The sequence below is a fragment of the Macrosteles quadrilineatus genome, unplaced genomic scaffold, assembly GCF_028750875.1.
Source record: "Macrosteles quadrilineatus isolate MER2022 unplaced genomic scaffold, UCM_ALF_1.0 Scaffold_4__1_contigs__length_99947679, whole genome shotgun sequence".
Taxonomy (NCBI): domain Eukaryota; kingdom Metazoa; phylum Arthropoda; class Insecta; order Hemiptera; family Cicadellidae; genus Macrosteles; species Macrosteles quadrilineatus.
This window is the reverse complement of record NW_026542597.1, coordinates 21,590,632-21,606,624: the sequence shown is the minus strand read 5'-3', so window position 1 is coordinate 21,606,624 and position 15,993 is coordinate 21,590,632. Positions and strand designations below refer to the sequence as shown.

Genomic DNA, 15,993 nt, shown 5'->3' with positions numbered 1-15,993 from the left:
AGATAATTTGAAGACGTACCTTTAACTTTTTGATTACATTGAGTCAGTTTTGAAATATAATTGCGTTTGGATTTGAATGTGATTAAATCCTTTTTTGGCATTGTAAGACTGTAAAGAGTGATAGGTAAATGTAAGTAATCTTTGCGAATCTTAAAATTCAAATTTTTTCCTGAATTATACTGTCCATGAATGTATATAGATAGCCAAGACTGTAATTACAAATAAATCTTTTTACATTTAAGAAACTATACTTGAATTGATTTAAAATTAGTCACAATTACGAAACCATTGAAAATTACCAATTGACATGCGAAGTTTTCTACTAAGTTGTGCATTTGTACTTGCATGCATAATTGTCACAATGGCTCTGGCGAGTACAATACCAGTACGATGAGAGAGAGCGAATATATCGAGGGAAGCGAACCGCTGTGACGACCTTGGAATCGATTCCGGCGAAGATACGCCAATAAATGACAATAAATAAGAGATCGGCGTGGGTGGCGGCCGGGGTCTATAGTGATACTAGCCAGTAGAAGTATCGGGAAAGTAGATTTACCGCAGTTTTTTTGTCCTAGGACGCTTGGCACGAGCCCGGAATTGTTTTTCACATTACTTCAGGCTAGAACTAGGGGTTGCGGCATTATCAAGATAAAATTCATTGGTGACTTGGCAGGATTTGAACCCGGGTCCTCAGGGACCGAAGTCCCGCATTTTAACTCCTAGACCAGCTCGCTCCGCCATAACCTCAGTTTAGTAGTTAGGAAATAGTGTAGTGAGATTTAGTATTATTGATTGAATGTAAAAAAATAGGCAAACGTTGGATGTTCCACGATTTTACTGACGTGTTCATTGAAGAATTTTATACGGGTTTTTAATTAGTTAACATACTAACACATTTGACACTACCATTGAATTTCAGATACTTAAATAGATTCATTCATTGACCAGCTGTAACCAATTTTTCTATTTAAAAATAATATTATTCAGCCTTGTACTTTCTCCCAATATCTTGGCTATTGTGATGGTTGGTGTAACCTAAATGTCATACTTTACAATACAATGTCCTTTCATATTGGCTTAGTTAAAACGTTGACTTATTCAAAAGAAATAAGTAAATGTTGTCAGCGACCTCTATTGGTGACTCAACTAAACTAAGTTTATTTTTATTGTAAAACTAGGGGTAGGATGATCAGCTATATCCATAGGCAAATATTTAATGTATCTGGAGATTTCAACGGTGGGTTAATACGATTCGTGTTTAATGACAAATTTTTGTAAATGGATTTATGATGAATTTAAATACCAAAGGAAACTGGCATGACACATTCCAACATATTTTGCTCCCTTAAATGTTTCAAAAACTAAAATATTCAAGAGTTTTAATTCTTATTGAACAAGAATACTCTCCAAAATAATGTATAATTATAATCTTAATCATTGGATTAATTAATAGTCACATTATTACTTAATCGTACACAAGGAGTAAAATAGAATAATATCAGTCAAACATTAACTATAACTATACCAGCGGTTCTTCACAATGATTTACCAAAGGGAAGTTGACGAAACAATAACGCTTAATAACTTACTCCATTTCTATTTCAATTATGTTTTACTCGTAATTTAAAAATCTAGAGCAGTTATGACATTCTTTAACAATTGGGAGTAGGCTAATCACAATAAAGACAACAGCCTTATTTATTTGTAGGAATAAATATCCAAATATATCGTGATCTCTCTAAATGTAATTCTCGATTGCAGTACGAAAGCAGAAGTCATTGCCAAAACTCGGTTTCTCAAAAACGGATTATTTTCGACAAGTCCGATATGATCAAATCCCGCATGAACCCGTCAAGGAGTCGCGTTTGATTGGATTAGCGTTGAAGACCACTTTACCAACTTCAATTGGCATCAGGGGATCAATTGTCGCATTAGAAGTGCCGAATTGCGCCAGCTTGTCGCAAGAGATGACGCTAAGTGCATTTCGGAGGACCACCGGTGTGGACTGGAGATTACAGATACTTTCAACGTCAATCTCCAGGCTCTGCTTAGCAGTTGGCGAATTATTTGGAGAGTTACAAACAAACAAAGAAAAACAAGCATGTGGCAAACCATTGAACTTGAATAGAGCAGGTCAAAGATTCGTCTAATTGTAAAAGCCTGAGGAGGTTGATGGTTGATTGCTGAAAGGTTGAAAGTTTTCTCGAGATGGATTAATAAGTTTATGTAAAGTTCATGGTCTTAAATATATAGTAGCATGTGTATGTATGTATGTAGACATGCTACAGTGCCAATGAACACCTTAAGTATGCCTTTGCTATTCAATCTGGCCATAGTCATCCCAACTGTACCAATGAACCCCTGAGTTTGTCATAGCCATTCTGACTGTTCCGTATACAATAACTCATTTTGACAGTTAATGTATCAAAGACAATACATACATGTATGAATAGCCATAAGTCATAAGTCGTTTATTGCCACAAACACGTTTACATAATTATTATTATTGGTTCCCAGAAGTGACATTGAAAATTGTGACATGATTACACACATAAAAAATTAATATAAATTAACTAACAAAAATTACAAAAAAAGTATTTTTCTTTTAAATCAGCCTGGTAATAATACCAATTACAAATTAAGAAGGACGATTTGATTTTTCCCTTGGGTCGATAAATCAGCCCATGGATTCAAGAAAAATATGGTAAATACATACACCCTGACTGTCCCATAATCAAGATTTGAATCTACAGTAAGTGTAGTGACACACATCTATATTGCTCGACCCATATTAATTACAATTTTGACCTCAAATAAGCATTGATTTTTTTCCTTCCAGCTCGTAAACTTATTAAATATGTGACTTATTATACATGTAAAACCAATGACACCCTGACTGCCAATAGCCAAGACTCGGACGTATCGTAGACGAGACCGTGAGAAGTGTTACAAGAGGTGAAGGTAGTGTGAAGGTGGCACCGACACTACTACATCTACCACCTCTACTACCTCTACTACGACTCGTGTACTACAATGTAAACAGCGGGGGCGTCCCGCCAATACATCATCGCCGCCGCCTCCGTCGTTTTGGTGGGAACCGCTCCAGTTCTGGCGGGTATTGATATAGCTATCCATAACCGACGATGCGTTACTATGCTGAGTGTGATTTATATTATCGCGGCGGCACCGAAATTGAACAACTTTTCACCAAAGTCCGTCGAGCGGTGAGCGACAGGCAATCCCGGACTCCGCCCCCCTGGGGATACAATTATATCATTATAAACGACAAGCTCCGACTCACCTTGGATTTGCTTTCCCTACTTTCTATGAAATTTGTTTCCGTCTAGTTCTGCGAGAGGTTTTAGGATACGCTTCGGTGGATGCAGTGAAATATGGATCACAATGTGTAATTTATTATCATCGTATTGTGTTATAGAAAATCTGTAAAACGTGTTAAGCAAGGCTTATATAATAAAGTCAATAAGCAGACTTTTAGAAGCTGTCATCTCTTGAAGAAGTACTACACTACCTTAAGGATTCTCTAAACAATTAGAAAACTTTACTTGAAGAGAAACTACCATAAACACAGCCTCTCATCATCCTGAACCTACAATTACCAGAGAAAGAAATTATCGACTAACCCCAGCGTCAACCTCAACCCGAGTTTCCCGCCACAAAGGAGTCGTTTAGGCGGGTGTTATCAGCTGACAGCCAGACAGACGGTAGCGCCAGATTCGTTATGGCAGCGGCTTCACAAATCACATCAGTTTTTGTTATTGTAATATGATTTGACCATCAGCGCAGGTGACTTGCAGTTTGCCACAATGCGTTGGATTAGGGCTCGCTGGGCTTCCACATTCAACGTTGATTTCTTCATTCAGCGCGTACAAAGGGTCTAAGTGTCTTATCAGTCACCACAAGCTTCTGGAGTCATCTTCTGCTTCTAATTAATCCGAGGGTAACACGGCACGTCTCATTTGTCAGGAACCCTCGAAGAGGACTCTGGGTAATTTAAATTATAAGGTCAATTGACCTGTTGGGTTTTGGACATGGGGACTAGCTAGGTTGGGTGGTGAGGGCCTATCCAGTTTTGAGTGTTAAGTACTGTATATGCATTTAGTTTTTTGTCGACCTTTTGGATACTTACGTATTGTACCGACCACAAAGATAAATAGACTTCTAAATAAGGTTTTTAGTGAGTTAAAACAAAAAAATCTTCCTAACCTAAATGTCTTCTCAGTCACCATAAGATTCTAGAGCCATCTCCTGTTAATTAATCCGAGGGTAACACGGAGTGTCTCATTTGTCAGGAACCCTTGGAGGGGATTATGGGTAGTTAAAATTATAATCTGGTCAATTGACCTGTTGGGTTTTGGACATGGGAACGAGGTTGGATGGTGAGGAACTATCAAATCTGGTTTTGAATTATGTTCAAGTATATTAATTTAAGTTGTTGTGGAATTTTTTGCTTCAATTGTTATTTTGTGGACCAGGAACCAGGCAGAAAACGCTAACATTATGAAATTACATTACTAAACAAATGTCAATGCCGAATTCGTAATGTGTAATTGTAATTTTTAAAGCGATTATTTTTTTACATTTTCATATTAGTTTTTGTGTTTGTCCTGGGTTTCTACACTGGAACAAGCAATGCCAACTAATTTTCTCTATGGGTTTGTCTACTTCAACCAATTATTTCAGTAGAATTCAATCATTTAAAATATCTTCATTGGTGTAAACCCATATTATTTTACTTTTAATGTACGCCCACCTATGCTGCTGCGAATAGAACAATTCCACTTTTATCGTACCTTCGTGATGAAAATCATCAGTGTCACTTTTAATATAAAAAAAAAAACTATACGAATGATAACAGGTTTTCTATTAAATTTTCTTTTACATACGTTAGTCAGTAAAGTTCAAATCCTTAAAAAGCTTCATTGCATGAAAACTATAGGTACGATAAAAATACAGGAACACCTGGTTCCATACAAATTAAAACACTTTTATCCCTCAGTTTAGCACGCTCCAAAAAATCGTAATACGGTATACTTAACCATTCTCCTTTCATATACTATGTCATTTGGTCAGACATCCATAATCCTTCGTTCAAGTTTAATACCATGTTCTTAACCTAATACAGACAACCTATTAGTGGGCTAATAGCCAATAATAGCCATTGCTGGCCGATGATATTGTAGTAACTTTGTTTTACGACTTTCCGAGGTAATGTAAATAGTTATTATGTATAAAAATATGATTTATGGTTTCATGGCTACTAATAATACTTAGTGTAGCCTGTAGTCCCAACACTTATGATAATGTGATAATGACATGTATTAAGATTAAACTCACCATTGAGTGGCCTAAGTATTCGGCGGCGTTGTCAGAAATGTACAGCAACTTTCCGTTTTGGGTCATCATCATTAGGAATCCGCTCAGCGCCTGGAAAAAAATAATTAGTCAATCGTAAAGCTATGTTCCATATACATACAGCAATATTCTAGTTACATTGTAGGAACAGTTAGTAAAAAATATTCCAGCGCGGTTTCTTCTTGGTTTCTTGTATTGCATATTTTTTCCCTTTGAAAACGACCTTATTCTCTAGAACCATCGAAGTGGGAAAAATCCTACAAATTCTGCTCCTTGTTTACCGATACATCACAACTACTTTGAAAGATCACTTTCATTATCTATGATGTCCAATGTGATTCGAATCTGCGAGAAAATATTTGTATGGCCAATTTACATCTGTATTTTTAAGCCTCAAAGAAAATGCATCTGCCTCAAATCCCAGGAGTATGTTAACACGTCACCGAAGTTCAAACACATATTACAACACTAATAAATCTTTTCCTGATGATATTAAACATAAAATTATTTTCAACCAAACATACGAAAGGAAACACATCACCATTCAATAATAAAAGTGTTTCAATTTTTGTACGAAAATCTCCCCCAAACATATTTTTATTATTATAATTTGTATAGTGTTTACACCCTCCATCCAATCATGGTTCTTCCCACAAAATTTCATACTTCTTATCAAGCGAAACACTCAAAAATCACATCCAACCACAGCCTTTCTTCTCAGATAGCACAAGCGGATCAAAACTACCCGCCAGCGCGCCCTGCAGATGCAGTTATTAGTTAATCGTCGCATTAACTCAGTTAACGCGGCATTAACACTGAATAACGCTTGTAGAATGCAGGCTGCGTAATTAGCGTAGCAGACGTTGAATGTTAATCAAGTGATTGACGTGAGATTGTCGCACAATCGGGCATCACTTAGCCGCACATCACTTGTGATTTGTGACGGACGCCGTTCTCGTTAATAATGCTGCTGCTGATGAATAGGCCAATCGGAACATTGTTAGATTGTTTCTGCCTGTTTGATTACACTGTTTATTTGCTGTTCTAATCGTTGTGGGAACGTGACTGGAATCTTCGTGTTTTGAATTTTGAAAATAGTTTTTGTGTTTGTAAAATGAATTGAAATGTGTAGTTTCTTGCTATTTTGGAAGGACATGAGTGTAGGTTTGAGTTACAACATAGACAAATTCTATTTGTCTATGGTTACAATTACAATGGGTTCAGAATATTGTATTGTTTTCTGTCTGCTTGGTTTGATTGTGACACTATTCTTTAGGTTAACGTGCGATTGAAATATTTGAAGTAATTACCCTATTTTGTGTAAGGAGTTTGTTTAAGAATACTTTCAGTTTTAAAAAAATCACCTTTTAAGTAGGTAGCGTATTTGACTAAAAGAGGATCTATCTAAACTATAAATGCTTGATGAAAGGTAGTCAATACCGATAGAGAAAACACCGAGAAATAACAATTTTCATTATTATTTTATACTAGCAGAGTACCCGTCCTTCGTACGGGGTTGGCATATAAGTGTAAAATGCTTATTGCAGTTATATACTCCAACTTAGCGTTTGCAATGGGGGAGAATACAGTTTGATAAAATTTGCTTCTTTAAATTTGTCATGCAATTAAAAACATGAACATAACTGTAAAAAATCCTACTTTGACAGTTCTCCATTGCCTATCACAGTTTTTTGTTGCTGCTTGGTTCAAATTAGATGATTTCTTAAACGCCAAAAATAATAGTGCTGCACCCTGTTGGTAAATCTTATAACTTTTTAATACTTTTGCATATCATAGAACCAACTTTTTTAGTTGAAATAGCTGACTAAATTCTTTAATTCCCTTTAAATATGAATACTCATAAAGTTAATATGGGAAACTACAGAGCCACTGGGGCGGAGCCCGAAAGGATTTTTGAGATAAGAATATGCCTATATGTTAATCAGGAATATGAGCTATCATCATGCCAAATTTCAGCCCAATCCATCCAGTGGTTAAAGCGTGATTGACCTTCAAACAAACAAACAAACAAACAAACACACAAACTTTCACATTTATAATATTAGTAAGATTTTGAACAACAATACTTACAAACAACAAGTCAATACAAGAACAAACTGTACATCGTAAAATAAGCTTTAAACAGTTTGGCTTCGAAATGCGAAACATGGAAACATAAGTTACTAACAGAATTTAGACGTTTAAACTCTCACCTTACCTCATAAAACTACATAACATGGTAATCTGTCTAAAATATATCTTTTTTTTTAACGCCTTCACATATTTGACCAGATATAAAATAGTTCCCTACAGTTGCATTAGGCTATTCGAGTGCCTATCAAAACACGGCGCTGGTCAGAACAAGAGGCCGGACATCAAGTATTTGCCAGAGTGGCCTTTAGGCGTATTATCATGACAATCAAGTGATAAATTATTCATTGTGGACGATCAAAGAGGCAGTGACAGACGCAAGGAGAGTTAAATATGAGTGGCATAGAGATGGTAATGTGGTGCTTGGACCTGAGTCTATAGCGGGCCTTAACTCTACCTCGACGTTCTCAGGCATTATCGAATCTAATGGTATTTTTAGTTTTGTTATTAATTTTTATTTAATTTATTCAGAGATAGCACAGTATTTGGAAAGTGTATAGTCCGTTTACATAATATATTTTCCAAATATTTACATTCCTTAAGTCAAATACTTAAATATTCGTAGCCACATACTGAATAGAGGTTAAAGATTACAGTTCCCCAGATAGGTTTGATGTTATGGAGACAAATGTGGAACAAAGCACCTTTAAGTAAAGTTTTTTGAAAATTCTGTCATAACTGTTCATAAAACTCTCTTTGGCAGCGGCAAGAAGATAGTTAAAACATAAACTGCAATGGAAAAAGTAATTTTATATTTTTAACTGCAAACAACTTTGCGAAATCTCTTTTTATAACAATGGATATTTTGAATTTTAGCAATGTCTTAAAAAGAAACTTGATATTTAGATGGTAAATTATTGAATGAGGCTAATAGTTAGACAAATAGTAGACTGATAGTAAGACAATGTACTGATTATCGGGAGTTTTTAACGGTTTTATTTGACCTATGAAAAGCAATAAGAGGACAGTTGAAAAGAAAGGAAAAAAGATATACTGTGAACATGTTTTCAATTTGGCGGCCTTAATTTTCACAAGATAGATAACGACATTTTACTACACATTCAAACTAGATTTTGCAAATGTCATTTAACACTTAACATTTGTGATAAACACAGGTAAATACAGTCGTTTCCATTTTAAACTCCAAAAGCTGCAATGAAGATGTTAGCAAGTATATTCCACGTAACTGCACTCAGTGACTGTGCAACATGAAATACACAGTCTAAATCCACTTAACGACACCTCAGTGCTAAACGGACCTAAACGTTATCTCGCCTATAAACAATAACGTGCGATTTGCCTATCGACCATCAGCCGCTACTCAGCGGGGTTCACGTTCACACCCACGGGGCAAAACATGGAGTACACTATAGCAGTTCCATGTAGTAGTACACTGGTCTAGTAGTTCCATGGAGTACACTATAGTAGTTCCATGGAGTACACTGGTCTAGTAGTTCCATGGAGTACACTATAGTAGTTCCATGGAGTACACTATAGTAGTTCCATGGAGTACACTATAGTAGTTCCATGGAGTACACTGGTCTAGTAGTTCCATGGAGTACACTATAGCAGTTCCATGTAGTAGTACACTGGTCTAGTAGTTCCATGGAGTACACTATAGTAGTTCCATGGAGTACACTGGTCTAGTAGTTCCATGGAGTACACTATAGTAGTTCCATGGAGTACACTGGTCTAGTAGTTCCATGGAGTACACTATAGTAGTTCCATGGAGTACACTGGTCTAGTAGTTCCATGGAGTACACTATAGCAGTTCCATGTAGTAGTACACTGGTCTAGTAGTTCCATGGAGTACACTATAGTAGTTCCATGGAGTACACTGGTCTAGTAGTTCCATGGAGTACACTGGTCTAGTAGCCCAATGGAGTACACTATAGTAGTTCCATGGAGTACATTGGTCTAGTAGTTCCATGGAGTACACTGGTCTAGTAGTTCCATGGAGTACACTGGTCTAGTAGTTCCATGGAGTACACTGGTCTAGAAGTTCCATGGAGTACACTGGTCTAGTAGTTCCATGGAGTACACTGGTCTAGTAGTTCCATGGAGTACACTGGTCTAGTAGTTCCATGGAGTACACTGGTCTAGTAGCCCAATGGAGTACACTATGGTAGTTCCATGGAGTACATTGGTCTAGTAGTTCCATGGAGTACACTGGTCTAGTAGTTCCATGGAGTACACTGGTCTAGTAGTTCCATGGAGTACACTGGTCTAGAAGTTCCATGGAGTACACTGGTCTAGTAGTTCCATGGAGTACACTGGTCCAGTAGTTCCATGGAGTACACTGGTCTAGTAGTTCCATGGAGTACACTGGTCTAGAAGTTCCATGGAGTACACTGGTCTAGAAGTTCCATGGAGTACACTGGTCTAGTAGTTCCATGGAGTACACTGGTCTAGAAGTTCCATGGAGTACACTATTATTGTAGTTCAATGGAGTGCACTGGTCTAGTAGTTCCATGGAGTACACTGATTAAGTAGTTCTATTGAGGAGATGACGGGTTAAAATTTGAAACCACCTTCACTTTTTCTCACAGTTGGTTTAAACAATGTCCGATCTGCAATGATACTTTGTTTAATGTTCTTTGAAGACCCAAATGATTCTTGCACATGAGACTAGCTCGAAAATGTATGTATCTAAAATCATACCATGGTATTTTCAGAAGTACCACATCGTTCCTTCGAGGGAGGTCGTAGGAACCTCCTTAAGTACCCTCAATCTTCTGTCTGTCAGTTTTGATCTGTTTCTCTTATCTCCTCTTTATCTCAACGATTGCACAACGTACTTTCTCCCAGTCTCAGTTTGGTAACGCTGTCCATCAAAGTGAATATATTGCTATGAAACAACAGGGAGTCCTTTATCGCGAGAAGCAGAACGTCTGCTACCAGGAAGCCCTAAGGTTGAGGTGTTGTTTATATGTGGGTGGCAGTAAACAGTAAAGACTGTTATTGTATCTATTGGGGTTCGAATACTAAGGTTTTGTTCGAATTACTTTTGAAAGTCATTGATCTGTTCTCCTTCAGGATATCATACTGTCTAGCTAAATACTATTTACTAAAAGCCTTAAATGTAAGAGTATTGCCATAAGAACATATTTCTAACAGATTGGACCGGCCTAGTGCTGAATATTACTGCAGATAAAAGTAGATTTGAATTAGATAATATCCAAGGCTTTTAATCTTAGCTGAACGTCCTATAAATGACTTCTTACGAATCTAAAGGCAGTGAATAAATTTCGCAATTTAACAAAACCTAAAAGTGCTTACAAAGAAGCACAATCTATTCATGAATGCGAAATCGCAGCTCTCATTACGTTCCAGATATTGAAACATATACACTCATTAACTCATAACCTTTCATTACTGTCATTTACCACCCACTTCAGTCAACTCTGTCACCTCGTAAGATACAATCTAATCTCGCAGTGAAACTATCGCCACCTCCACAAAGCGTAGGCACAATCTCCCGGGCTTAATCAATATCGACGCCCGTGGGAACCCAGCAGCAAGTATTTTTCAACGTTTTCCGCGCTTTCACCAAGCTAGAAAGTCAGACCCGGTAAGGCAAGCTCTTCTCGTTAGTGTTTTTGTCCCCGCGCCGGTTCAAGAGTAATTGGTTTATAAGATCCCATGGTCGCTTTTCCGTAATGAATACGATGGAGCACGCGAGTGTGATGGTGTAGTTGAGTCAAGAGATAGTTTTGTGGGTTATGCCTTCCTTAGTGCATAAAAACTTTATGTTTTAGGGACTTGCTATGTATCTTACCATGTTGGGTTTTGGTCAATAGAGCAGCTAAATTTGAGCACTCTCCATGGAATTACTAGGCCAGAGTACTCCATGGAACTACGCAACTTACTAGACCAGTGTACTACATGGAATTACTAGGCCAGAGTACTCCATGGAACTACGCAACTACTAGACCAGTGTACTACATAAAATTACTAGACTGTTATGTTTATTGGAACTACTTGACCAAAGTGCAAGGTCTATATCAATACAAAAACTTTGTTCAAATTTTGCCATAAATGGTTAATTTTGTATATTTCTGAACTGAAGCATGTGCTAGGGATGACCTAGTGAGTTTCTAAACCTTGTAAGACAAGACATGTACTAATTCAATGATATTCTTGTCCTTATCCCAATCAATGAAGTAATATTTCCATCATTTCCACCATAAATCAACGTCTGGTCATCCTCCAATGCCAACTTCTGCATGGCATTCTTATCAGCCAGCTGCGAGAGCCTGATATCGCGCGAGCCCCTTGGCGGTTTGGCGGGAGGTGCAATAAATCAGCTGATCTAACGTGGGAACTGCCTCAGCAATCAATGACGTGTTTACCCATGTATACAGCCAGTAGTATGTACATTTACTGCCATTTTTATTGCATCGAGGAAAGTGTTCAGGGCGTGGCACGAAGCGAGTTACTGGTTACCGCGATTATCGATAGTGTTCAGTTTCAATCGAACTTGACCCTGATATACACTTTTCCATATATGCAGCGAGCTTTGACATGAGCTTTGACTCTTGGATTTTATGTACAAGCTAAGTTGGATTTATTCACTAGCGATAAGCAACGGTTCTAAGTGTGTAAGTATTACATGTGATTCATGAGTGGTCTTATTTACAAGTGGTTGAAATAATTTATTGACACAAGTCTAATTTTGGCTAAATTGGACATTATGCCTAAACGTAATTACGGGCCTGCTAGTTTGGGGAAATATTCGTTAATCGTGAACACGTAGAGTAAATTCCTGTTCACGTCTTTAAATCTTATTAGCAGTACAAAATATTTTTGGTACATATAATTTATAAAAAAAATATTTTTTTTTCTTCAAGTGAGGTTTGATAGAGCCATTTTATCTACTACTACTATTATTATAAATATCCTTATATTTTATGCAAGAAACAATACAATATATTCTTGAATTTAATTGGTATATTCATCTTACAATCCAAAACAAGTTAACATCCTCGACCTTGAAACCTACTTTTTACCATGAAAGTACCCATATCCATTGAAAATTCCGATCAAAAGTCTTTCACCCGCCCGACCTTTCCTTCCCATTTCGCTCGAATTCGCGCTGATGGAAGCGCAATCAGCCGGAGAGCTTCTATATTAAGTGCGGCATAATGATACACTCTATGACTAGCTAATGGCTATATTATTAGCCGAGGTGCGAACTAAGCCCACCTGTTGGGGCTCTGGGCCCAAATTGTTTTAAACCTCATATAATTGTGTCCAATCGCTCAGGCGATAACGAGTTTAGATGCAATCTGTGCTGTTTACGTGCCTTGAGGCCTATGCTTGCTGTGTGAACCACAACCGCCACACAAACCTCATAGTAATCGCCAGACTTAACCTTTGTCTCGGGGAATTTTGAAAAGGTCAGCCTCTATTTGGGGTGCCATTAACATTCAGTGTAATATGCATTAAGTGTGGTCTTGCGAGCTCGCGCGGCTATTGAAAACAGGCTTGAAAATTCGATTATGGGTTTTGCTTTGTACAATGTGTAAATCTTCCCAAAAAGCTGAGCTGTTTCTCTAAAATTAAAGTAAAATGCCAAATTATATGGTCCGCTGTCTAATTTTCTTGACGACGCGTACCTTTTGGGGGAGATAGGCGGTAAAGGATTCTCACTATTAGTCGTCCTTCAAACAAGAGGACCTTAAAAATTGTGTCTCATATAACTATAATAATGCAAAACTGTAAGGAAAGCCAATTCATCTTCAGGTTTCTCTATACTTAACACCATAAAATCAACCAACCAACCATCATAATATATCTGTGGACGTCGGTGATACAACTAGGATGTAGTTAAGGGTTAATTCGTATTTCTTATCAAAAGGAGTTTTGGTGTTAGTCTTGCAAATGTATGTGAACCAATTTGGCCTGGGGGCAGATATGTGTATAAACGTCTTGGCAGAAGTATTCTGCTGTGACAATCTGTGTACATAAACGATTTTTGCTATCCCAGTTTCAATAACTTAAATAATATTAGATTTACCTTTATTGTTGTTGCCTGGGCTTTTTAAGTAAGATGTTTGTGGCACCCTATGCATTTTACCACTTTGTATGTTATTTTCAGGGGTCTTTTTGACACAAGATGAAATCACAAAAGGTCCCCTGAAGATGCTACACAAGATGTCGAAATGCACAGGGTGAGAACTCAGGCAACAACGACAAAGGTAAATCTAATATATACGAGATGCACGATTGTTGAAGAAAAATCCCAAACCTTTCTAGTTGTAGGATTAAACACCCTTTACCTCCACCAATGTTCAAACTAACTGTAAAGGGCCTTCTAAATTTGACCAATTGGGTGTCCACAAGAATTCAAATGGAGTTTTTTCCTAAAATCCATTCATGCAAATCTTCTTTCCCTCCTCTGCCTCATACGGATTTACGACAAAAAACTTCCAACACAAGAGCTCTACAGCCAGGTTACCCGTGTAGGTGGCAGTAGTACCATAGTGATGTATAGTGGGGTCTGCACCTTTCGCTGTCACGCATAAAATGATGAACTGCTTGGTCAACTTTACGTTGGAAATAATAAACCTCCAACAGAGACAGACACCCACGGCTGCACTTTCCACTGTAAATATTGTGCCTGCAAGGGAAATACTGATTTATTGTAGACTTTGAAATAGGCTCGTGTTAGAATGTTCACGTTAGTAGTATTTAAAACAAGTGTCTAAGATTTCAAGTAGGAATATGAAGTTCCAAGTTGGTATGTGGAGTTTTAACCTTTCAGTAGAGGGTTGGGCGAGTGTCTGATGATCAAGTTACTGTAGTACATAATCTTTGAGGCAAGGGTGGAGTTTTAAGTAAGCGTTAGGAGTTTTAAGGATCAGAAGAGTTTTGTGGCAGTCTAAGGAGTTTGACTCCAGTGTGATGAGTTGGTGGTCAGAGTTCGGAGCATTGTTGGATGAAATATATAATTTGAAGCCAGTACATGCATTAACAAGCTAGTGAACAGAGTTTGAACCCACTGTGTGGAGTTTGATTAGTTTGAAGCTAGTGATTTCATTTTAGTTCAATTAGTAAGGAAAGTTTCAAGTAATTCTGTGAGGTTTCAGGCAAGCGTGTGAGGTTTGATTCGTAAGTGAAGTTTCAAGCCAGTTTTCAATTTCCAAGATAGTGAGTACATTTTCAAGCCGGTGTGTAGTTTCAAGTCAATGTGTCGAGTTTCAAGCCAATGTGTGCATGTACAGTTTAAGCCAGTGAGTGAAGTTGCAATCCACTATGTTAATTGTCAAGTTAGTGAGTATTTCTTTGACCCAGTGTATTTCAGGCCAATGTATGGAGTTTCTAACCAATTTGTGGAGTTTCAAGTTAGTCAGGAGTTCCAAGCTAGTACAGAGTTTCAAGCCAGTATGCAGAGTTACGAGTAATGTGAACCAAGATGAAACCGAAAACATTTTGAACAGCACGCAACAAAGTCTCAGTTAACGAACGTACGCTCCACAAATTGTTTCAAACCGATCTTACGTTTTTAATTACGCCCGGTTCTGGTACGCGCTAATGAAATGTTCGGGACGTGGCTGGGGATGGACGCGAGCCTTCACGTAGCTCCACCACGTCCGCGCCTCGGCACAACGTCACGTCCAAACTGGACGAGACTGTGTGGCCTATGCCGCCTCCCCACCCCTTAATTGTGGCCAATTTACTTTGGGAGCTAAATAAATTTGGAGCAGACGCGCTGCCATGTAGGCATGAAGAGCGGCCTTGTCTGGTTGTGTAAGGTTGGATAGGATGCTTCGGAGAGTGAAAGGTTGTCATGCTGTTAGGCTGTTATTGCAGCTATGCCAACTTGAATCCATTTAGCTTTAATATGTATGCATGCTGATACTTAATTTCTATTGATTTTAAGGAGTAAAAATGGTCGCATTCTATTTACTAAATTTTCAATATTGTGTAATATTGACGAAACGAACCCTTTCTAAATAAAATACTTATTGATTTTTTTTAATTCAGTATATTTCAGGAGTTCTTTGGATTGGTTTTCACCGATGATATTACCAATTTAAAACAAGGTATATTCATATTCAAGGGGGTTACAATTACCCCCTAACACTTTCTTTGAATTGATATTCATGGAAAAGAAAGTTAATGTGCTTCTACTAGGTTAAAAGATGGTTAAAGGTGACTATGAAATAAAGAGAAAAAAATTTTTGGGGGATCAAAACAATTACAAAAGAAAGTTATCTTAATCAAATTACTTATCTTAGAATAAATTAGAATTTTCACTGTGGAAATTCCTCTAACCGCCGGATTGAAAATAACATTCTACGCAACGAACGCCAATTTTCCCTGCCGTATGAAATATGCAAACGAGGAATAACTTCTAAAAATCATTCGACAGTAGGAATCCGCTGTAATTTCCAGACGTGAGAAAACCGGCCTCAGAACCTGAGTAATGAAGCCGAGGGTGCGAGTACGGGCGGAGGGCCTCTT

The 15,993-nt window shown here is 37.7% G+C and overlaps 1 protein-coding gene across 1 annotated transcript in view; it reads right to left on the bottom strand.

The window, feature by feature from the left end:
- The window catches only part of LOC128993413 (PAS domain-containing protein cky-1), a 130,834-nt gene that overhangs the window by 40,370 nt on the left and 74,471 nt on the right, over nucleotides 1-15,993 (bottom strand). Inside the window, exon 4 of the mRNA XM_054417303.1 lies at nucleotides 5,356-5,445. Coding sequence (XP_054273278.1) covers nucleotides 5,356-5,445 — 90 coding nt within the window. The remainder of the gene's footprint in view (nucleotides 1-5,355; nucleotides 5,446-15,993) is intronic.